The 21,328-nt window shown below is 37.4% G+C and overlaps 4 protein-coding genes across 4 annotated transcripts; 2 read left to right on the top strand and 2 right to left on the bottom strand.

Moving 5' to 3' along the window:
* The first annotated feature begins 216 nt into the window (after positions 1-216).
* LOC6649483 (serine/threonine-protein phosphatase 2A regulatory subunit B'' subunit alpha) lies at positions 217-6,680 on the top strand. The gene is made up of 8 exons (XM_047009292.1): positions 217-1,603; positions 1,707-1,840; positions 4,851-4,939; positions 5,120-5,353; positions 5,427-5,697; positions 5,758-6,207; positions 6,272-6,430; positions 6,568-6,680. The coding sequence occupies exons 1-8, from the start codon at positions 223-225 to the stop codon at positions 6,631-6,633; spliced, it is 2,784 nt and encodes a 927-aa protein (XP_046865248.1). The 5' UTR covers positions 217-222; the 3' UTR covers positions 6,634-6,680.
* Positions 6,681-7,328: 648 nt separating this feature from the next.
* On the bottom strand, positions 7,329-11,838 carry LOC6649746 (ATP-dependent Clp protease ATP-binding subunit clpX-like, mitochondrial). Its single transcript, XM_002072331.4, has 6 exons — positions 11,220-11,838; positions 8,588-9,996; positions 8,385-8,534; positions 8,089-8,310; positions 7,829-8,023; positions 7,329-7,497 (listed from the first exon to the last, which is right to left on the bottom strand). The coding sequence occupies exons 1-6, from the start codon at positions 11,275-11,277 to the stop codon at positions 7,462-7,464; spliced, it is 2,070 nt and encodes a 689-aa protein (XP_002072367.2). The 5' UTR covers positions 11,278-11,838; the 3' UTR covers positions 7,329-7,461.
* Positions 11,839-11,907: 69 nt separating this feature from the next.
* Positions 11,908-13,109, bottom strand: LOC6649745 (surfeit locus protein 6 homolog). The gene is made up of 2 exons (XM_002072330.3): positions 12,857-13,109; positions 11,908-12,797 (listed from the first exon to the last, which is right to left on the bottom strand). The coding sequence occupies exons 1-2, from the start codon at positions 13,026-13,028 to the stop codon at positions 11,989-11,991; spliced, it is 981 nt and encodes a 326-aa protein (XP_002072366.1). The 5' UTR covers positions 13,029-13,109; the 3' UTR covers positions 11,908-11,988.
* A 130-nt stretch (positions 13,110-13,239) lies between these two features.
* Positions 13,240-20,705, top strand: LOC6649744 (rho GTPase-activating protein 92B). The gene is made up of 5 exons (XM_002072329.4): positions 13,240-13,430; positions 13,684-13,949; positions 15,525-15,700; positions 18,207-19,173; positions 19,237-20,705. Exons 1-5 carry the CDS (start codon positions 13,381-13,383, stop codon positions 20,067-20,069), a joined length of 2,292 nt encoding a protein of 763 aa, XP_002072365.1. The 5' UTR covers positions 13,240-13,380; the 3' UTR covers positions 20,070-20,705.
* Positions 20,706-21,328: the final 623 nt, after the last annotated feature.

The following is a 21,328-nucleotide window of genomic DNA, read 5'->3' as shown; positions in this document are numbered from 1 at the left end:
GAAATTTTTGTATTTTTGGTGTTTTTTTATAAATAGAATTTGCCGTACGCAGCAAAACGGAGAAAATGTGAAAAGTGAATGAAACGTCTGACAAGAAAAGTGCATAAAAAATACAACAATTAAAAATGTGAACGAAAAAACAACTAAAAAACAAAAAATTAACATTTGTGTGCGAGAAAAACAACAACAAGAAGAGTAATAAAAATAAATAATATAAACAAAATGCAAGCCTCATCATCGACAACAACAACAACCACAACAAAGACCAAAAAACTAAGCAGTGCAACGGGTTCCGGGGGCAACATGGTCAGTTCTGTGGCCATGACAAGTGCCACCAAAACCACAACGACCACAACAAGAAAACAGCCATCCGCCTCAACAGCAGGAGCCAGTCCCAAATCACCAAAAGCAGGAGCCACAGCAACAAATAAACAAACGGCAACACCAAAAACAACAGCAACGAATTCGCATTCTGATCCACATGCCGAAATCGCAGAACTATCGAAAAAGATCAATGAACATGCCGATGCCATATATCATACATGGAAAAGTCGTGGCCTGCCACCAGCGCAGCTCCTCGAGATGTATACAAATGCAGCTGCCTCTGGTGATTTCGCGGATGTGGCCGGAACGGCAGCCGATGCGGAGGGATTGCAACAAATGGTCACCAGTTTTGTGAACAAGGATAAAGAGCAACGAGGCAAAAGTAATAGCACGAGCACAACAAATGGCAAAGTGAAAAAAGTTGCCATTGTTGCAGCAAATGATCAGGCATCCCTGCAATCGCCCAAGAAAGTTGCTGCTGCTGTTGGGGCGAGTAAAACTCAACCGGATGTCAATCTGAATTATGATATTAATTTGCATTTGGATGTTAATAATTTAAGTCACCAGCAGACGCAACAATTGCTTAAGATAAGTGAACTTATACAGCAGCAAAAGGATAAGGAGCAAAAGGAGAAGGATAAGGAAAGAGAGACAACCAAAGCAACGACGGCGACGACGGCGGCAACGGCAACGGCAACAGGGACAACAACAACTGTTGCCAAAAAACGACAAAATGTAAAGAATAGCAGCAACAGCAACAATAGCAATTCTGTTAGTAATAGCAAAATAACATTAAAGGAGAATACAAAACAACAAAAGCCCGCAAATGTTAGCATAGATGTTAGAGATGCGGCAGCATCACGAGTGGGAGTGGGAGTGGCAGTGGTGGAAGCCACCTCAGTGAGCGATAAGCCCAGAGAGGTAACGGCCACGAATCGCAGCAGCAACAGCAGCAAAAAAACCAAAGAACATAACAACAACAGTAACCACATCGAGAAGCCGGCAACTAAAGAGAAACCAGCAACAACAACAACAACAACAACAAACGCAGCACGCAGCAATAGCAAAGCAACGGAGGTAGCGGCGCCACCGCCAATAACAACAACAACAAATCACACTGATAACAACATAATCAACAGCAGCAACATTGTTGCCAACGCATCTGAAATGGCCAACAACACGCCAGCAACACCGGCCAGCACAACGATGCCAACATTGAATAAAGTCAAACCAACTAGTGGCACGCGGTCCCCACTCACCAATGGCCAGGATAAGAATTGTAATAATCCATCATTTCATTTAAACAATTAAAAAACTCACTTGTTGCTATCCCGTCTCTCTCTCTCTCTCTCTCTCCCCCTCTATCTGTCTCTTTCTTCTAGTGGGCAGACCCATTTTGACACGTGGTTCGGTTGCCGAACGTGTCTTAATGTTTGAAAAGTGTCCCGATGTTCGAAACGCCTTTCACAATATCAAACGTCCACAGGCCGAAGCTCCGCCCAAGAGTCTATTAAAGGTGAGTTATTGTTTAACAATTTTAATACATCAATTAAGTGATTTAGTTTAGAAAATTTTGTGTAGTTATCTAACAATTGCAAATGGCAAAAGATTATATGAGTGTGTGTGTGTGTGTGTGTGAGCAGAAAAGAAATGCATTAAAAGACAAATCACAATGGTTCATTTTGCATTTGCATTTTAAACTGTTTTCTTTTTGGCTTTAGTTTTTCCTTCTTTTTTTTGATTTGGTTTTGTTTAATTTTTGTTGTTATCAAGCAGCAAGCAGGCAATGTTGATTGATTTAAGGTTACACCAAAACAACGCCACAAATTCAAATGATTGCCAAAAAAAAGAACAAATGAATAAAACAGAAAAGAACAAATCACAGATGAAAAGAAAGATATAAAGTGTAATAGAAACGAATTCAGAAAGATAATCGGAGGTATTAAAGTTAATATAGACACTTCATTTAGAAAAGAAAATTGACAAAAGATTCTGTAATTCATTATACTTTTATATTTGAGAGCTGAACAAATATAATCCATTAAACTTTGGTTTCTCGTCAAGAAATGGGTATTTAATGAAAACAAATTGTAATTAATTAGTGACTTGAATCTTTTTAAAACTCAGAGTCCTTAGAGTATTCACAACTCCACTCAAACATATGTAGATTACATAATATAGTGTCGATCGATAAAATGTATAGTTCCCTAAATTTGATCACAAACGATTAACAATATCCAAGTCTTTCTTTATTTAAAATAAGTCAAAAAAGACATCCTTGAAAAGGTTCAGGGCTGTGTTTTTGTTAATTAAGAACTCATTCGATTTATTTTATTCAGTTGAATGAATAAATGAGTACGTCTACAACGACAATATTCAAACCATTTCAGTTCTAAGCCTCAGAAATTCTACTTAACATATTCTAAGCACTGTCGAATACAAAATTTCTCATCAATAATGTAGAAAATTACTTAAAGGTATTTTATATAAATAGATATGTGTAAAGTAATAAATAATCCTTGGCAAATTTTTTACATCACTCCACAAATAGGAAACTTTTGAAACTTTTCCGTTTAACCATAATTTTGGTTTACTTCCAATTACCTCCCACATTGTCTGACAACCCCTAATGCTAAATATACGTACCTATATATATCTTTAGATATATGTATGCATATTTTTTACGTATACAAACAATCAAATCAAGCATTTACGATCAGCAGCACCAGCAACAACATCACGATCGTGCAAAAAGTAGCAACAACAAAGCCAAGCAAATTACGAGTATGAAACAATACAAAAACAAAAACGAAACAAATTTTTAAAACAACAACAATAGGTACCAACAAAATGATCATGATCATGATCATTTAAGCAGCGCGAATTGCAAGTTTCATATACTGGGTGTGGGGGATTTTTTTTTTGTTTTTTTTTGTTTAATTATTATTTTATATTAGAAGTGTGCGTAGCTCTTGAGAGACCTCAGAGAGGTTCTTATGCAAAACAAATATACAGAATGACTTCTTTTCGCTAATTATTCGTTTTTTTGAATATTTTTTCTAGTAGGTACGAGTATTAGTTTGATCCACTTGAACTTATTCACGTTAGTTTGTGAAATTCCTTGCCATCGGTCGTTTCCCATTGTTGATCGAAGTAAATATACGAAATATTCTAAAAATATTTCAATTTCCAGCCAATAGACTTTGTTTAATTTCTGTTTTGTTCTTGTTGCTTGCCTCATTTGAGTATAAATTTAAGCAACCATGCGTATGCGTAATATTTGACCATTCTAAAGCAAGCGTAGCAAGGCGTATACGTAATATTCCCTCGCGCACATGCTAAACTGTTGGACGATCTACCATGGGCGTAGTGGCTAAAGGATTACTGCTGCACATTCATAGCAAATATTTACTAAGAAGCCTTAGATTAATTAACAATTAACTTTCTTGAACCAACTAAACTTAGTTTATTCATTTTGCTTTACTATGCAAAAGAAATCGTTGGATTAAGTCTACACCCATGCTAGATCTTTTTCTACAATTGTTGTTTTAAGTATTTTGCGTAGAAGAAACGATTAATATTTATGTCTTGACAGTTTTAAAACCATGAATGAGCTGGTTGATTGAGTGAAAATGGGAAATGGGGGGTTCCAATGCCCTCAGGTCGAGAGATTACTAGGCAAGTAAAAAGAACTATGGAAAAAATGAATAAATACTATGAATATTATCTGAATTGAAGGAAACTGCATATTTGCAATTTCCTGTGAGATTATATCTTTTTAATATATATTTAATTTGGCAAATTTAAATCAGTTTAATTGAAGGAAACACTCTTTTTTGTTTCATAATTTATTTTTAATGTTGATGGATAATGAATCATTTGGTTAGTGTATGTATTTTTCAGTTGTTTTTGTTGTTATAATGCAATTAATTGAACTGAGTAATAAATTTGTTTAAAAGTCTTAACTTAACTCAATCACACAAACACAGAAACAAACACACACACACACACAGCAGCGGGAAAATGTAGATTTTTCTTTCTGCTTCATTGCTGCCAATTAAGAAATTTTTCTTGTCTATTGAATTTAGCACATGAGTAGCGCGATCTCTCTCTCACTCTCAGTCTCTCCCTCTCTGTTTATCTCTTTCTGCTTGTCTGCATTTTTCACTCGAAGTTCCTCTCTTATTTTTCACGTATCTATATAAGTTATTTACAACAAAACAACCAAAATAAAAGGTATAGAAGTTAAGTTCAACAATACCAAAATAATATGTAAATCAATTTTTTTTTAACCTATGTTTATTTTTTTTTTCTTGTATAGGTATGGGCTTTGTTTTTTAATAATAAATTTAAAAAAGAAAGCCAACAATTTGTTTATATAAAAATTTTCACACTAAACGTAAACACACACAGAGAAAATTGTTGAAAAATTAAATTGCAAATTTTATTAAGTTGGTGGTTTGGTAAACAAATCGCATTTTGCCTAATTAACCTAAACCTTAATTCGCCTTCTTTTCCTGGAATAGGTTAAATTGCATGCTACGCCGCCACAGCCAGTGGAACAGAATCTTCTGCAGAAGGAAATACGCTCCACAAAAAGTGTCTATATACCCAGGTGAATATTATCAACGAGGACAACTATACAAAAATATATACATATTTGCTTATAGTTTGTATAAAGAAATGAGTTATCCTTGCATAGAAAGAATGGTTTTATCACCACTATTTCACAATCTAATGCCAAACTCCTTCCTCAATTTCCTGTGTAGACTAATAGTTTCTCATATCTCATTAGATTCTATTTTCCACATGGCAAGCCACAGCCAACTATTGCCATGGAACGTGTTATTCGTGGCATATTGTCGGCCTTTGATAGTTTCCCGAATAATCAGGTGACCAAAGATGAACTACCCAGAATACTGAAACTATGTGGATTGCCTTTCTATTGGCGCATGCCTGTGATGGTCTTCTGTCAGACAGGCAGTACGGGTCTAGTGGAACGCCAGCGTTTTGTTGAGTTTTGGAAACAGTGAGTAAAAATATATATTCGAAATTCCTATTAAATTTTTCACCTGCGTCGTTATATCTTATTTTGTTTGCAGAATGAACGTGTATTGCCATGAGGCTGCCTCCAGATTTGTATACATTTTATCACGTGGTCAACGCTTTCGCTCCTATATTGTGCCTGAGGATCTAGTGCCAATGGTTCAAGATGTGGTCGATACACATCCTGGACTGGCCTTTCTTAAGGAAGCCACCGAGTTTCATTCCAGATATGTGCACACGGTTATTGCGCGAATTTTCTATTCGGTTAATCGCAGTTGGAGCGGCAAAATAACCATTGCAGAACTTAAGCGATCTGATTTGCTGGAGGTCAGTTAATAATATATCTTAATCGTTATGTTTAAATATATATTTTAATTATTCCTTTAGATGATTAGTCTGTTGGAGGAGGAAGAGGATATTAATCAGATAATGGCCTTCTTTAGCTATGAACATTTCTATGTGATTTATTGTAAATTCTGGGAACTGGATAAAGATCACGATTTGTTGATAAATCAGGAGGATTTGGCCAGGCACAGTGATCACGCTCTATCTACACGCATTGTGGAACGCATCTTCTCAGGCTGTGTGACCCGGAGTGATAACAAAAAAACTCCCGAAGATGAGGCTAAAATGTCCTATACGGATTTCGTTTGGTTTATTCTATCCGAAGAGGATAAGCGAACTCCTACAGCTATTGAGTATTGGTTCCGTTGCATGGATGTCGATGGGGATGGTGCTTTATCCATGTACGAGCTGGAATATTTTTATGAGGAGCAACAGCAGCGCATGGAGGGCATTGGAATTGAATGCCTACCGTTCGAGGATTGTCTGTGTCAGGTGGGTAATATAAAATCATATAATCATTGAGTAGTTTTTCTACTAATTGAATCTTTTCTATTAGATGCTGGATATGATTAAGCCGGCGAATCGTGACTGCATTACATTGAGCGATCTGAAACGTTGCAAAATGACCCACGTCTTCTTTGATACATTTTTCAATCTGGAGAAGTATCTAGATCATGAGCAACGTGATCCATTTGCCTCCCAACGAGATGAATATGTAAGTTTTTGAGAATCCTCTTATTTAAATAATATGTAAATACATATTAAATGACCGTGTGGTTCCGTTTACAAAATTTGATTCAGGTTAACCCTCAGTATATAATATGACTTTTTTTCCCCCTACTTTTATTATAGACCTCCGATTGGGATCGATTTGCAGCTCAGGAATATGAGTTGCTTATATCTGAGGAGAACGAATAAATATTTATTTATTTTTTAACTTACTACAAATTTTTATACATAAACGAAAAGAAAATGCAAGAAAAACAAGAAAAAAAAAGAAAGGAACAAGAACAGAAACAAAACGAAACTTTAGTCCATTATGTGCAATAAATTCGAATTATTATTTATTTTTATGAGTTTCTACAGATTTAGTTGAATTTTGTTTTATTAATAAAATTAATTTATATTATACAACCTCTCATATCTTTTTATTTCAAGAAACATACATATAACCAATGGTATACACCAATGTTATTTAAGTACATATTACTTTTTTGCCCTAGCATTCCCGGAAAAAAATAATATAAAATAAAACACACATAAAATTGAATTTTGGACACCGTTAACAGGAAAAGAAAAGACTTCAACTTTTAAATGATTTTTTTTTGTAATTTTTCTAAATTTTTTTTTATTAAATGTTTGACAACTTAAAACTTAGATTTAAAATTTATTAATTTGCAAGTTTGAACTATGCAATTTGATTTGCCTATACACTAAATAAGTATATATATAAATTTATAATTGGTATATGCAAAAAGAGGATCGCGTAGGATCGCCAACAGGTCAATGACCGATTTGTTTGTAAAAAATATTTTATTATTCGTTAATATTTTTGTTGGTTTTTGTTTTACTTGCCATTTCTATAAATCAAAGTGCTAATTTCTTTTTTACAATTGCGCGCTGCTCGTCGATCAAGAATCACAGATGCATAATGTAGGGGGCGGGTAAGGGCGCGGCCGGGGTTACATATGTATATATATTGTCGTACATTATTCATAATGAAAAAATAAGTGGATTGGGCATATGCTAGGACGAACCAATCAACGTATCAGTTGCAATAGACTACAAAATATACAACAGGGGGAAGGAAAAATATTAAATACAAATAAAGAAATTGTATATATATATATGTATAGGCATATAGAGAGTAGCGTTGTGTATCTAGAATTGAATTGATATTTTTAGAGTAACGCATCAAATTTAAAGCGTTTAAGTTTTTGGGCTTTGTAGAAGAAAGCAGCAGTTGAGTTGAAGCAGTAAATTAAAATAGTTGTTTCCTTTATACTTTTGTTTTGTGTTTTTTGTTGTTTTTTTCGGTTGTTTTTGTTGGTTGGCGACGCATTGTTGTAGCTTTTTGTGGTTGTTGTATTTAGGTTTACTGTTTTAGCCGTACTTTCTCGCTATCCTCAAAGTTTTTGTCATTATCATCGGATTCTGTGGCACTGCCGCTAGTACCTTTTGCCGTTAAATCATCAGATTCGCGGGTATAAACTGGCGTCGAGTTGCCTTTAACATAATCGGCGGTAATGTGAACTCTTCGTATATCTGAGCCGGGCACTATGAACATGGGATCCAGCAGCAGTTGTTCCTGTAAAGAGAACACACAAATTGGTTAAACTGACTTGACATACCTAAAATGTTCACATTTCTCACCATAATGGACCGCAGACCACGAGCTCCTGTGTGCCTTTCCATGGCTAATGTGGCTATTGATTTAACAGCATCCTCTGTGAATGTCAGATCGACTTCATCTAGTCCGAGCAATGCTTTGTATTGTGGCACCAGAGCATTTCGTGGTTCGGTTAGGATACGCACTAGCATATTTATATTGAGGCTGTGGAAAGGCACAATTACGGGAAAACGACCAACAAATTCCTATTTAGAGCGCAAAGAGAGAAACCAAATTAGGTTAAATATGTTTAAATGGTAATTGATTGTCCTTAACATACAGGTATCATGCCAAACTCCACGAGATCACGCGCCTGTACTTTGGTGAGGCATTTGTCACGCTCTTCCTGATCGTTGTCCATTGGAGTGGCAGCTGATTGAGCAGCTCTTCGTCCAGAGCCGCTTGATGATGGCATACCAAAGCCCAAATACTAAAAGTATAATAAGATTTAATAGAATAAATTTAAGAAAATCTTGAACTAACCTTTTCGTTGAGCCTCCTTCCTATAAGGCGATCCAATCCCGTATAGGCTCCAGAAGCCACGAATAATATATTTGTGGTATCCACCTGGACGGTTTCACCTCTCAGTTTTCGGGGTGAATTCCTTTCAGGCACATTCACCACTGTGCCTTCGAGCATCTTGAGCATACCCTGTTGGACACCTTCACCACCCACATCCCTCAATTGATGAATGCCTGGAACGGCGCCGATTTTGTCCACCTCATCAAGAAAGACAATACCTGTCTGAGCTCGTTCTACATTGTAGTTGGCATCTTGCAACAGCTTGGAGATGACACTCTCAATGTCCTCGCCCACATAGCCAGCCTGGGTGAGAGTGGTGCAATCGCAGATGGCAAAAGGAACATCTAGGCAGCGAGCAATTGTTTGGGCAATAAGAGTTTTCCCTGAACCCGTAGGTCCTAGCATAATAATGTTGCTCTTTTCGAGTTTGACATCGTTGGATTGTCTGTCGAGAATTTCGGAGCCGGTGCGATGGTCACCACCGCTGCCGTTCCTCGTGGTCGCTCCGACACCAATCGCGCCACTAAGACCAGAGCCACCCATGCCGCTGCCGCTTAAGCCACCCATTTGAGCTGGAGACTTTGGGGGTAATTCGTTGCCCGGTGTACTGTTAAGCGTGTGGCCAATGCCGGTTATATGCAACAAATCTGGCCTGGGTATGCCGTCCAATCCCCCGCCGTGCTGTTGTTGCTGCGGTTGTTGTTGCGTCTGGGGCAGATTATGATGGATGCGCTTGTAGTGATTGTAAACGGCTACGGCCAAGACCTTCTTGGCGAACTCTTGACCCACGACATGCTTGTCCAGATATTCCATGATCTTTTGAGGCGGGGGCGGTGGTTTACGTTGATTCTTTGGCTCATCCTTGACACGCTGTTTCGTCTCTACCTCGGAGAGGACCACGAAGAAATAATTGCACTTGGCGCACTTGACAAATCTTGTGGAGCTAACAAATGTCTCCACCTGTGTGCAGGCGCTGCCGCATTTTGGACACGAAAGTAATTTATCGCCGCCTCCAGAGCCGCCGTTGCCATTGCCCGTTCCACTTGGCGGATTACCACCACTTGTTGGTGATCCACCATTAGAACCAGAACCAACAGGTCCGCCAGCTTTTGTAGTACTGGTGCCCGATGCAGATCTACTGGTGGGCCCTTCCGATTCATCCCAAGTGGTGGTGCCATTGGTCACATCTATGTACGCTGGAATGGCCCAGGCTGGTTCCAGAACAATTTGTCTGCTAGCAGAACAATGATTAGTTGCTAAATGAAATTGTCGACAGCTACCGCTGCTGCTGCCTCCACTTGCTCCTCCTCCAATTGGAGTGCCCAAAATTACACATTTTGCTCTGTGTTGTCTGTGATTGACATTGGTTCCTGAAAGAGAAAACACAGATAATAAAAGGCATCAAAACGGCAAGTTAATTGATTGAATGGAAAGTGGTTTCAATGACCCTTCACAACATGGATTTGCGATTATGAGACCATATTTCTATTTTTAAGTGAATCAGATAATGGAAAGGCCAAGGTTAATTAGCATCTATAGAAATCACAGGTGAATGATTCTCTATTTGATTAAGCAAATCGCAAGCACTTTCGAGAGTTAGATGTGCGAATTTCACTGTTCAGATGAGAGTTAGTTAGATAAATCTTAAAATTTGTTGCCCACAGATTCATATTATTACAACAATCTCAATTGAAATCCAGGACTATAATTTACAATTGTGTAAATTATTTCACCTAATTTAAATTTTCTAATCAATTTTTTTGTAACGCTATTAATAATGTTTCGCTTCATTTGGGCCATAATGATATGTATACTTTGGAACGACATGCCTTATACCCTGTAATGCCCTGACAATTAAAAACTCATTGGGTGATCCAATTGTTGTCCACTCAAGGACAAAATTGTTTTAAAAAAATGTTTGCTTCGCTTAGCGAATTTTCACTGCACATGTGAATATATATTGCCGATTTTAATATACCCCCCCTCTTCCTAAAATGGGTATGCCACAAATAATTATGAGCCAAGCAGCTTGGCTGTAAAAACAAAAAGAAAACATGAAATGGTCTTCCTACATAATAAAAACCCATTACATAAGACCAAATAGCGATAATTAAAAACTCGACTTGAGCTTACATTGAAATCTTTGAAATCAACAACACCAACAACAACGAGATAACTCACTTGGGTAAGGTTTTCAGTACCCCTTTATTGGGGGGTTGCCAAGGCGCCCCTGTTCAATAGATTGACCGCCAACTGCTTTTATTTTGATATCGAAACTAGGCGACCTTCGCTTAAATGTTTTTTTTTGTTTTTTTGGAAGTTGTTGGCTAGGTAAAGAGGGTAACGAGGGGAAAAATATTAACTAAATAATTCTGCGCGCAAAGAGAGTCAGATAATGCAAATGTTTTTTTTTTTCTATCTTATATCAGTATGTTTAGTTTGTTTTTGTTGTTGTTCTTATTGGCTACGTGAACAGAGCAACGCAAAGTAGAGACACGGACAGGGGCAAGGCAACGGGGGTGAACAAATGACGCAGTTACGTATGCGATTTTTGCACAATAACAACAAGTCAATATATGTAGATATAACTTACCCTTTGCCCAGATGCCGTATTTAGGGCCCAGTAATATAATCCTACGCACCATACTCATCTTCACCTGTCCGGGATTACGGAAGTATCAGTCTCAGCTGCTTGCCTCCCCCTCTCTCCAATCAAAAACCCCTGGTGCTTAGACTCTCTGCCACCTCTCCTTCACCTTCACCCACACTCAGGCTCAACAAAGTGGTTGATTTGGTTGTTGTTCCAGCTTGTTCTCCCACTATATTTCGGGTCTTTTCATGAAAATTCAAGTTCCTCTTCTTCTTTGGGTGGACTCTTTGTTGTACGACGCAATTGTATTTTCTTTATTTTTCTTCGTATGATTTTTTTTTGGTGGAAAATGGTGGAATGCGCTCGCGGCGCCTGTGTATTAGTGTTGCCAGAAGATAAGACTGATGTTGCAACAGGTATGGCAGCACTGTTCAACACAAATCGATTGCCGATAGTTTAAAGAAAATTAAAGCACAGTGTGTCCCTGGTTCGTTGTTCCTACCGTGGTACTAACACTGACAAGAAATGGCCAATATTTTTGGATGTTTTTTACTTAAACGAATAGATTAACAAATATATATGTGTGCAAAATTTTGATTTCGAAAAGTGTAAATTTTGGACTATTTTGAGGGCCGGAATGCTTGCCAAAAAAGAAACGAAAATTTAAAAAAAAAAAAAAACACTGACCGTATTGAGTTTTAACGTACACATATATATTTAAGTTATCTGTTTGAGTTGTATTTCAAAGTTTTATACAAAATTATAGCTCCGATTAGTAGCCCGCTATAATGCGTCCCTTTTTGCTGGCCTTCTTTAATTTACGAGTTTTCTTGTCCTTGCTGCGTTTGTCCAGATTGTCTTGTCGCTTCTTCTGACGCTTGGACTTATCATGTTCCACCTTTTCCTTACGTTCTGACCATTTTGTCTTGGCCTTGCGTTTCTCGACCTTTCGCTTTTTAATGGCTTTTTGCAGCAGCTTGGTATCGTCCTTTACCTTCTTACCCTCCACCTTATCGAATGCCTTCTTCCAGGCTATATCATTCTTTATTTCAGCAACTTTTTCGGTTTCTCCTTGTTCCTTCAGTTCATTGATTTGCTTCTTGGTATCCTTAAGTTTCTTCAAAATCTCTTTTGGGTTCTGATGGGATCTCTTGGTTTTTCCGCCAGGATTGGCGGCAAAATCAACTTTCGAATACACAATTTTGCCCTCCTGATTAAATGCGGGCTGTGACGCAACGGGTTTCACTAAGGATTTGTCGTCTTCCAATGCTTCGTCTTCGGTCTTGATAGCTCCCTTCAGCTTTTGATGTTTGACATTTTCATTTTTCAGATTTTTCGATGACGACAACAGAATTTTTTGAACACCTTTGCTGCGCTTCAACTTCTTGGCCTCACGCCGTTTCTGCTGGCGTTCTGTAGTGGGTCCTTTCTTCTGCCGCAATTTGTTCTTGATTGAAGCAATGCGCTCCTCTACTTCATCTTCAGCCCCAACTTTGTTTTGTTTCTTATTTTTGGATTTTTTGTTTGGTATAGCAGAGCCTTCATCATCCGAAAGAAGATACTCTTCGTATGTGTTATCATCTGCAAATTAAACCATTATTACATAGTAGTAATTATTTATTTACTTTACAAAACTTTACCTTCTTCGTTGGCATAGGGTACTTTGTGACTGGTTAACAGGTGCTTTATGCATCCACTGAATTTGATAGTCTGTGTTAGCAAATCCAACGGTTTCTTATTTTCTTTTGTCTCTATGCCATGCTCGAGGTTGTAATCCTCATGTAAGCGTTGCAATAACTCGGACTGAGCCATTGTTTATTCAGTTTCAATTATTTTTCCAAAACAGCGGGCCGCACGTGTAGACCATTGGTTAGGAATGGTAAAATCAGAACTATCGATGAATGTTAAGAATCTCGATAACTATACAAATTGATAGTTATCGATTGGAAAATATTCTGCTGTTGTTATTGGTATTTTTACGCTTCTTTAGTCTGGTCACACTATCTAGTTCTGTCCCTCTCTCTCCAGTTCATTTTTCCATCTAACTTCGTCGGAGAATGACTAATTTGCACAGTTTTAGTATTTGCATGTTACAAAAACTTTAAATTTAAACATCGACGGAAAAATTACATCGCGATTAGGGCAACATAAAACGGCAACCAAAATGAAGAAACAATTTGCGAAAATAAAAATTGCTGCCGAGAATCTTTCCAGGTAAGAAGTTCAAAGGCCAGACGGCGACGAAAGCCTAGGATGTTTTCGTCGATAGACAAGTCACAGGGAAGAGTGTGTGTGTGGGGCAGGTGTTGCCTCATCAACAACAAAAACAACAACAACAACTTAGCCAATGCCAAAACATAAAGGCGAAGTTTACGTTTTCTTACGTAGTCAGCTGCTGCTGGTGTTTTTACCGATGACCTAACGGTGTGTATTAACTGTTCTTTTACTTCTTCCTTTTTTCTTTTAGATCAAGCAAATCGGATTGCAAAGATTCAGAACTGGATACAATAGAGCGGCAAGTGGATAGATATCGTGATACCATTGAGAAAATTGTGCGTAAATTGCCAGCGTTGAGTAGTAGTGGTGGCGGCGGCAGCAATGGTCAAGTAACCAGCGAGGAGCAGGATAAGCGCATCAAGAAGAATAGCCACTACAAAATAGCTCAAGCATTGGACGAATCGGCCAAGGAATTGCCCAAGGATATGCCGCTTCAAAAAGTGCTTAACAATTGTGGTTAGTTTTACCCCCTTTTGTTTTTAGTTTTGTGTTTTATTTCATTGCCGCTGATAAGAATATCGGTGAAATTTTAGTACCGTGGTTCACTAATAGTGAAAAAGTGATATACAAAAAATCTGAAATGCCTATATATGGATTATAATGACGAGTGTGTGTCACGGGCTTTGCGTGCCCCTACATTTGTTTTGTGTGTGTGTGTGTGTGTGTGAGTGTTTGTCTCTGTTTGCGGCCTCGCCTTGTCTGCGCTTGGCCTTGTGGCATTTACATTTCTCAACATTGACTGCTGCTGCTGTTGTTGTTGTTGCCGCTTTGCGCGTTTTTTAATCATTATAATAATTTATATTATGACTTTTTATCGCTGCTTTCTTTTTCACCTCGTTCGTCGGTTTGCGGTTATCTATTTATATATATCTACATACATACATATGTATATTATAAATATATATTTTTTGTTTCGTGTTTTGATTTCCATTTTATTGTCTATTTCATTTGAATTTGTTATACATCTTGTATTAAAAAAAGTAAAGTTGAAATGATTATAATGTTAACCCTTCCGAAAAAAGTAAAAGTTGATCTTTTCATACACATTTATCATATATTGTCATAATATTGCTTATTATGTGGGCGCTCAGATCTCCCCCTCTCGCTCTTGCTCTCACTTTGTAGATTATTAGTCATTCTTCATTTGCTTATTTTTGTTTTATTATTGTTATGTGCGGTTCCCTCTTATGCATTCCCCCACATTCATACATACATACATACTTATAAACAAACACACATACACATACGCATACATTTGCAGTCAATTTAGTTGCAAAACTGTAAACTAACAGTGGTTGAAGTGATTGCAAAATCAATCTATGAATTCGTTTAGCATATTTTTTTGTAAATTAAGTAAACTGTAAAAAACAAGTCTTCGTATCATACTTACTATTTGTATAATTTGAATATTCCCTTCAAATTGAATTTTTGGTTTTTAAATTTTTTTTTTACTATCTCTAACCACTGTGCTTCAATTGTGCGCCCTTTGCAAATTTATTGTTAGCTGCGATGCGCTTCAATTCAATTCATCGCCGTCTTACTGCCACACAGAGCAAAATACAAAACAAAAGACATAAAAAATAAAAATAAAAGGGGAACAAAAACCTAAGCATATCTTAAATGTAATGCCAACCCCTTCCTACAACCGCCCCGCGCCACCTTCTCCCTTTACACGCCGACCTCTTTCCCTGCCTCTAGCGGCGGCGCAGTCAACACAATTATCACAATTTTGCTTACTCAGCTCCGTCAGCTCAGCACCTCCATCGTTGGTTTCCCCTCCCCTTTCCTCTTTCTTCACTCCACCTTATCTCTTGCCCCGACCGAGACTACAATTGAACTCCAAACCGGCATCACAGAGACCAACAACAAGTTAACATCTTCGTCTTCTTCGTCTTGAACGTTTGGCTACCGTCTACGATAAGCATTGACTTCCTCACTTTAAGTGGGAACTTTGCATCATCTGAAACTAAAACTGAAAGAAAACTAAAAGTTTATCTTTTTCTCTTTTCGTCTCTCTAATTTATACGACAGGCGAACTGGAGAAGACAATTGCCGAATGCATTATCGAGAGCGAACTGGAGACAGAGGCCAAAGTTGTGAAACGTTTAAAAAACATTTTGGATAAGGAAATACAAGAGATCTCAACACTAAAACGTAATGTCACACGCACATTACAGGAATACACCTCACTCAAGCGAAGTTATGAGGTAAGCAGAAGCACCCACCGCGAGTGGGATTACCTGTATCAAATTGAAAATTTCTCTTTAGTTTGATAGCTTTTACACATTTTTTATTTTGGGGTCAATTAATCAACGGAAATGATGAATAGCATAAATCGAGAGATATACGTAAATATTTCCCTTTCGCTTCAAGTCAAGTCAAATGATAATCTGCCAAGCAACTTATCCAATTGGAGGAATTTACTTTGATTAAAAAAGTAACGATGAAGGAATGGCAACAAAAGCAATAATATTTATCCAACTGTCCGTCCAAGAGGGTTCAGTTCAGTTCACTTCAGTTTGGTTTAGTTTGTGTGACTCTTAAGAAAATACTAGTGGAAATATCTGAGGGTCTCAAGAAGACGACACAGACGAAGGCCAACCACCCGGCACAGTGGTTGAAACTTAGACAAAACAACAAATTCTATGCAAATTTCTTTTAGAGAAACAGTTAGCTGATTAGCTTACATGAGCTCTTGTCTTTATCTATTAAATCAGCTAATGTTTATTTTGGAAAACAACTACGGAAATTATGCAGTTGTTGATCTCTGATTAACATTTTTAAACCTTTTCCCATTGCTCTTCGAGCACTGTATAGTCCGGATGCCAAGTAGCGCCAGCCGCCAATCAATTTTTAATTTCAATTTTTCAGTTTCAGATCGAATTTTTGTTTCTATTGTTATCTTTATGTATATGTATTTCATTATTTTTTTTCTGTTCGCACTCTATTGTTTTGTTTGCCATGCTTTTTCTTCTTAGGTTGCTGGCGCTGTTTTATGATATGTGCCACGGGGCGGTCTTATCTACTCTAGAGAGGGTGAAGGAATTGCTTTTTTTTGTTGCTTGTTGCTGTTCCAATTTCTTGAGACTCTGATTGGTTCTACTTATTGTGTGATGTATGTGTGATGGATAGGGAACAGTTAGATGTTGGTGGTTACTTGACAAAATTATTGTTTGATTTCGTTGTTCCGTTTTACAAATTCGTTTGTGCGACTGTCCATGTAAAGACATGGGCGGGGATGACCAGTCTGTGTGGCAAAGTGTTTTGGTGTTCAGGCGTTCATTGACTTGTTTTTGGTAGTCACGACTGGAAGTGACATCATGATTGAATTAAATTCGCTATGCCAATGCCTCATAGATGTCCCACCTTGATACACACTCCCCTCGACTGGCCTGCCTTATGATAATCTTATCGTTCGTCTTTAGTAGGTTTGCCATAAATATATATATGTACATACATACATATTTTAGCTAATCAACAATCTCCTTTTGTATTGGCGTTCTAATTGGGTCTCTTTGTATATGCGCCAGTGGCTTATATTATTATTTAAGTGCTAACTTTGGTATGCCAATGGAATGTTTGTTTGTAATGCACACATACCGTACACCCTGTAATGTATGTAGGTCATTGAGGAGGTTATTACACACTCGTATGGAAATGATGCGACTCACTTAAAGTTGTCTCCACTGAGTCACGTTAGCTGTCATTGAAGATGTGGTATATATGTATGTACGTACATAATGCTTGGGTTTGATAATTAGTCGCTTGGTGAGTTTGCTATTGTGTTTCATTATTTTGATTTCCACAGAGTTTAAGAAGACGTATATACGTATGTATATACCTTTAGCTATATACCTACATGAATGAATATACTCTGGCAAATGTTCAGTTGTCACGATTTGTTTATTTTTAGCAAGATTACCATAGGAAAAGGTAGAGGAAGAAGGTGTCACCGTTTTAAATTGGTTATCTTAAGCCAAACTCAATAAATTCTAATTATTCCATGATGTAGAAACTATTAATTTTGTTTTATATATACCTATCTCTTATCTCCTCCTAATAATAATTAACGATGAGCCATCAATCCATAGCTTACTCCTCTAAGCTTTGAACTTAAATTAAAGTCTTAAATCGATTTAAATTATTTTGTCCTATGCATGTTTGGTATTTTAATAGATTTGTAACGAATTGATTTACTTTTCTAACTATTTTTTTGTGCTATTTGATGATGGGATTGTCCGTTATAACTTAAATTTGCTTCATTATTGTCGGTATTTTCTTTTATAGAAAATTAGATATATTTATTAAGTTACTTTTATTGTTCTCAAGTTTGAAACTTCCTACAGTTCAATCACCTGACATAATTTCTTATCAAGTGTGTATTGTGTATGGAAGAAGTATTCTTTATGAGTCAAGTTTAGTCTTTTGTTTTATGGCCCCCGCCTTTGGGTACCTATTCATCTAAAGAGTAACAAAGAGTTCGATTCGAAAAGAGACACGAACAGCTGCTGTTGGTGTTCTGTTAAATTTTATTTATAGTTAGTGGCTATGTTGAATTCCCCATTTAGTAATTCAGACAGTTCAGAGAGCGCAAAAGGGAGACAGAGAGATAAGATATAGAAAAATTGCACTTGAACTTTGGCACTGACGTTTTTTGTTTTTTTTTTTTGTTGTTACTTTATTAAAATAAACTAATTGTACGTTATTTTGTAGGCCGCTATTCGTCTGGATGAGCCGGCCAGCAAAGTGAACCATATTAAGAGCCAGCAGGAGGAGTGCGAAGTTAAATTAGAAAAGGAGCGTGATGCCTGGGCAGCACAAATGTTGGAACTGATAGCCAAAGAGGATGAGATTGTCAATTGCATTCGCGACTATGTGCTAAACCAAAGAAACTATCACGAGCGTGCCTTACAGCATGTGAATGCGTCGCTGGCCCGCATTCAAGACACCATTCAGGGTACAGAGAAATCACGCTTTGGCACGTCCCTTAAAGAGCATTTGGTGTCTACAAATCGTGAGATTTCCTACATTGTAGAGCTTTGTTGTTGCTGCCTCCTCGAACATAGCCTTGAGGAGGAGGGTCTTCTCCGTGTGGGTTGTGCCAGCACCAAACTAAGGCGGATGAAGCATGCTCTGGAAGCCCAGCATGTTAAGACACCTTTGCCTTTGGACTATCAAGATCCACATGTAATTGGTTCCATACTCAAATTGTATTTGAGGGAATTACCAGAGCCATTGTTGACCTATAATCTATATAAGGATTTCATACGAATTGCTGAGCGGCATAGCGAACAGGAGAGAAAAACGGAAATTAAGGCCATATTAGGAAAACTACCCAAGGAGAACTATGCCAATCTGCGCTACCTCACCCGATTCCTGGCACTTTTGCAGCAGCGAGCCGTTCATAATAAGATGAGCTCCCAGAATTTGGCGATTGTCATGTCACCAAATATGCTGTGGCCACGTCTGGACAAGAGCAGTAATGCTGCGGCCGACTATATGGGTCAAGTGAATAGCTCATCGGCAGCGAATATTATTGTCGAACTGCTAATAAGCCAATGGGATTATTTCTTTGATGGCGAAGTTGACTTTTATGTGACATTGCAGAGAGGCAAACTATTTGTGGAGGGAAAAAGCAAATCAAATTCCTCCAATGAGCATTTAGATAGGCATGACAACGGTACGGTAATTACACTTACATTTATAGCTATAGAATACTTACAATCATTTCTTTTGCTTACAGAAGTTATAGAAAGTCCGCGTTATGGTACTCTGCGGCGCCAGAAGGCGAATGCCCCCTCACCACCAAATACAAATGGTAGTATGAGTAGTAGTATGACGGCGGTGAGCTCCCAGTCGCATCGTCCCCATGCCAAGGAACTGTTTCCCCAGCAAGCACCCGTGCAGACAGAGAAGGAGAAGCCAGTCAAGCCACCTTTACCCAATCTGCCACAGTTTCAGACACCAGCAGCAACAAACAACACAACGAACACTACTGCCGCCACTAGTACAGCACCAACAACAACAACAACACAGCTGGAGGCACTGCCTCCGCCTCCATTAACACCCGCCAAGCCAGTGCCCATGACTAGAACACAATTCTTTGGTCTGGACAGTTTACCATCACCCACAGCGGATCGCAAGAGCACAGATAGTATTGGTAGCTTTAAATTAAAACCAGATGTACCCCTGAAACCCCAATTGCCCAAACGTCCAGCCGTTCTGGGGGTTGGGTCCTCCGCTAAAACAGAAGGCAAAAGCGACGATGAGGGCGGTATTACCACACCCACTCAGGCCAGCATCGATAATGGCAATGGCAGTGTACGCTATACAACGGAAAAGTTTATGGAGAAACTAAAGCAAGAGAATTGTGATACGACGGCGAATGGTGTGAAAGAAGAGAACAATCATAATCATAATGGTGAACAAACGGCAATCACTTTGGAGCTGGGACCGGGGCAAATTCAGGCGCAGGGGCAGGCAACTACACCCATTTCACCCAACTCATTTCAAACGCCGAAAAGACCCACAGTGCCAGCGCCGCCTCCGCCGACAAATCGCAAGCAATCTGATTAGAAGTGATTAGGGAAGAGTCATTAGGTGTTAACTCGTTAAGACTTGAACGCGCACAGTAAAAACTAGATAAAGTAAACAAAAGATCAGAAATCTTAAGCGCATTCTGCATTTGTATGTATTTTTGCCTTGTCATAAGCGATCTAATTTGTATGTTTAGCCATATATAATTACATATATATTTAGAAATATATATATAATATTGCATATACACATAACACGTACAGTATATACATCGTATATATATATATCTTTATACATATATATTTATAGTTTGTAGTACATTTCCCCATAACTGAGAATACTTTTGATTTGCCTGTTAGCTCTCAATTTGTTAATAATTGTTTTTTTTTTCGTTTCAAAGGTTGTGATACATCAGAGAAAAATTAGACAAAGTGGAGAAATTTTGAAATTTGATTTGAGTTTCCTTAATTTAGTTGCCTATTAAAAACAGATATTTTTGTGTTTCATTGGAAAAAAAATGTTTCGAAATTCTTGTAAAATTTTCTTTTTGGGTGGAATAATATTAAGTACTATTTTACCTTTTGTATTCCTTTATATGATTTTGATATGTATTATATAAATTCTTATCAGTTATCAAAATTTCAATATGTCCATTATATATATATGCATACAACATATATTTGTATTTTATTTTGCTTTATTAATTCATAATGCAGCTTATTACTATTATTATTATTATTTTAGAATAAAACCTGTATGAAGAATTGTTGTGTATATAAAATATACATTAAAATATTTTGATTATGATTTCTTAAAAAAAAAAAAAAACATTTCAATGATTTCCATATTATTGAGTTATTTTCTTTAATTGGGAGCGTTTAATAATTATTATTGTTACATACGGACCTCTTGAAATCAAAAGTAAAAATTAGAATAGAATGCAACTCGTGAATATTTACAAAAACAAACCAATATCTATTTCCCAAACATATACTATATATAAATTATTTTCTGATTCTGCTTGAAATTGTGCCATAACGTGAATTACCTGATAACTATATGAATGAATGAACAGATCTAGCAATAAGAAAGCTTATCACTTAATTAATCATTTTTTTCTTCACTCAACTATTGCAATTTCTATCATATCTTTACTACTTACGCCTCCTTCATTGAATTGACTTTAAACCAGAGCTTGATCTTCAAGAAATACATATAAAAGTGCATTAGGAAAGAGACCAAATTGGAATATACCGAAATTAAAAAAAACAATCACACGCATATAATAATTATATAAA

Source organism: Drosophila willistoni, chromosome 3R (genome assembly GCF_018902025.1).
Source record: "Drosophila willistoni isolate 14030-0811.24 chromosome 3R, UCI_dwil_1.1, whole genome shotgun sequence".
NCBI lineage: Eukaryota > Metazoa > Arthropoda > Insecta > Diptera > Drosophilidae > Drosophila > Drosophila willistoni.
Note: the sequence above shows the minus strand (reverse complement) of the source record. Positions and strands in the feature narration are given on the sequence as shown.

Bases quoted from the DNA above. Each gene is read 5' to 3' on its own strand.
- LOC6649483 (XM_047009292.1), top strand. From the start codon at position 223: ATGCAAGCCTCATCATCGACAACAACAACAACCACAACAAAGACCAAA. The intron at 1,604-1,706 runs GTAATAATCCAT...TCTTTCTTCTAG, and splicing joins CAATGGCCAGGATAAGAATT to TGGGCAGACCCATTTTGACA. The intron at 5,698-5,757 runs GTCAGTTAATAA...TTATTCCTTTAG, and splicing joins AGCGATCTGATTTGCTGGAG to ATGATTAGTCTGTTGGAGGA.
- LOC6649746 (XM_002072331.4), bottom strand. From the start codon at position 11,277: ATGAGTATGGTGCGTAGGATTATATTACTGGGCCCTAAATACGGCATC. The intron at 8,024-8,088 runs GTGAGAAATGTG...TTCTCTTTACAG, and splicing joins GTGGTCTGCGGTCCATTATG to GAACAACTGCTGCTGGATCC. The intron at 7,498-7,828 runs GTACGGCTAAAA...TATATTTTGTAG, and splicing joins ACTTTGAGGATAGCGAGAAA to TCTATTGCAACTGATACGTT.
- LOC6649745 (XM_002072330.3), bottom strand. From the start codon at position 13,028: ATGGCTCAGTCCGAGTTATTGCAACGCTTACATGAGGATTACAACCTC. The intron at 12,798-12,856 runs GTAAAGTTTTGT...TTTAATTTGCAG, and splicing joins ACCCTATGCCAACGAAGAAG to ATGATAACACATACGAAGAG.
- LOC6649744 (XM_002072329.4), top strand. From the start codon at position 13,381: ATGAAGAAACAATTTGCGAAAATAAAAATTGCTGCCGAGAATCTTTCC. The intron at 13,950-15,524 runs GTTAGTTTTACC...TTTATACGACAG, and splicing joins AAAAGTGCTTAACAATTGTG to GCGAACTGGAGAAGACAATT. The intron at 19,174-19,236 runs GTACGGTAATTA...TTTTGCTTACAG, and splicing joins TTTAGATAGGCATGACAACG to AAGTTATAGAAAGTCCGCGT.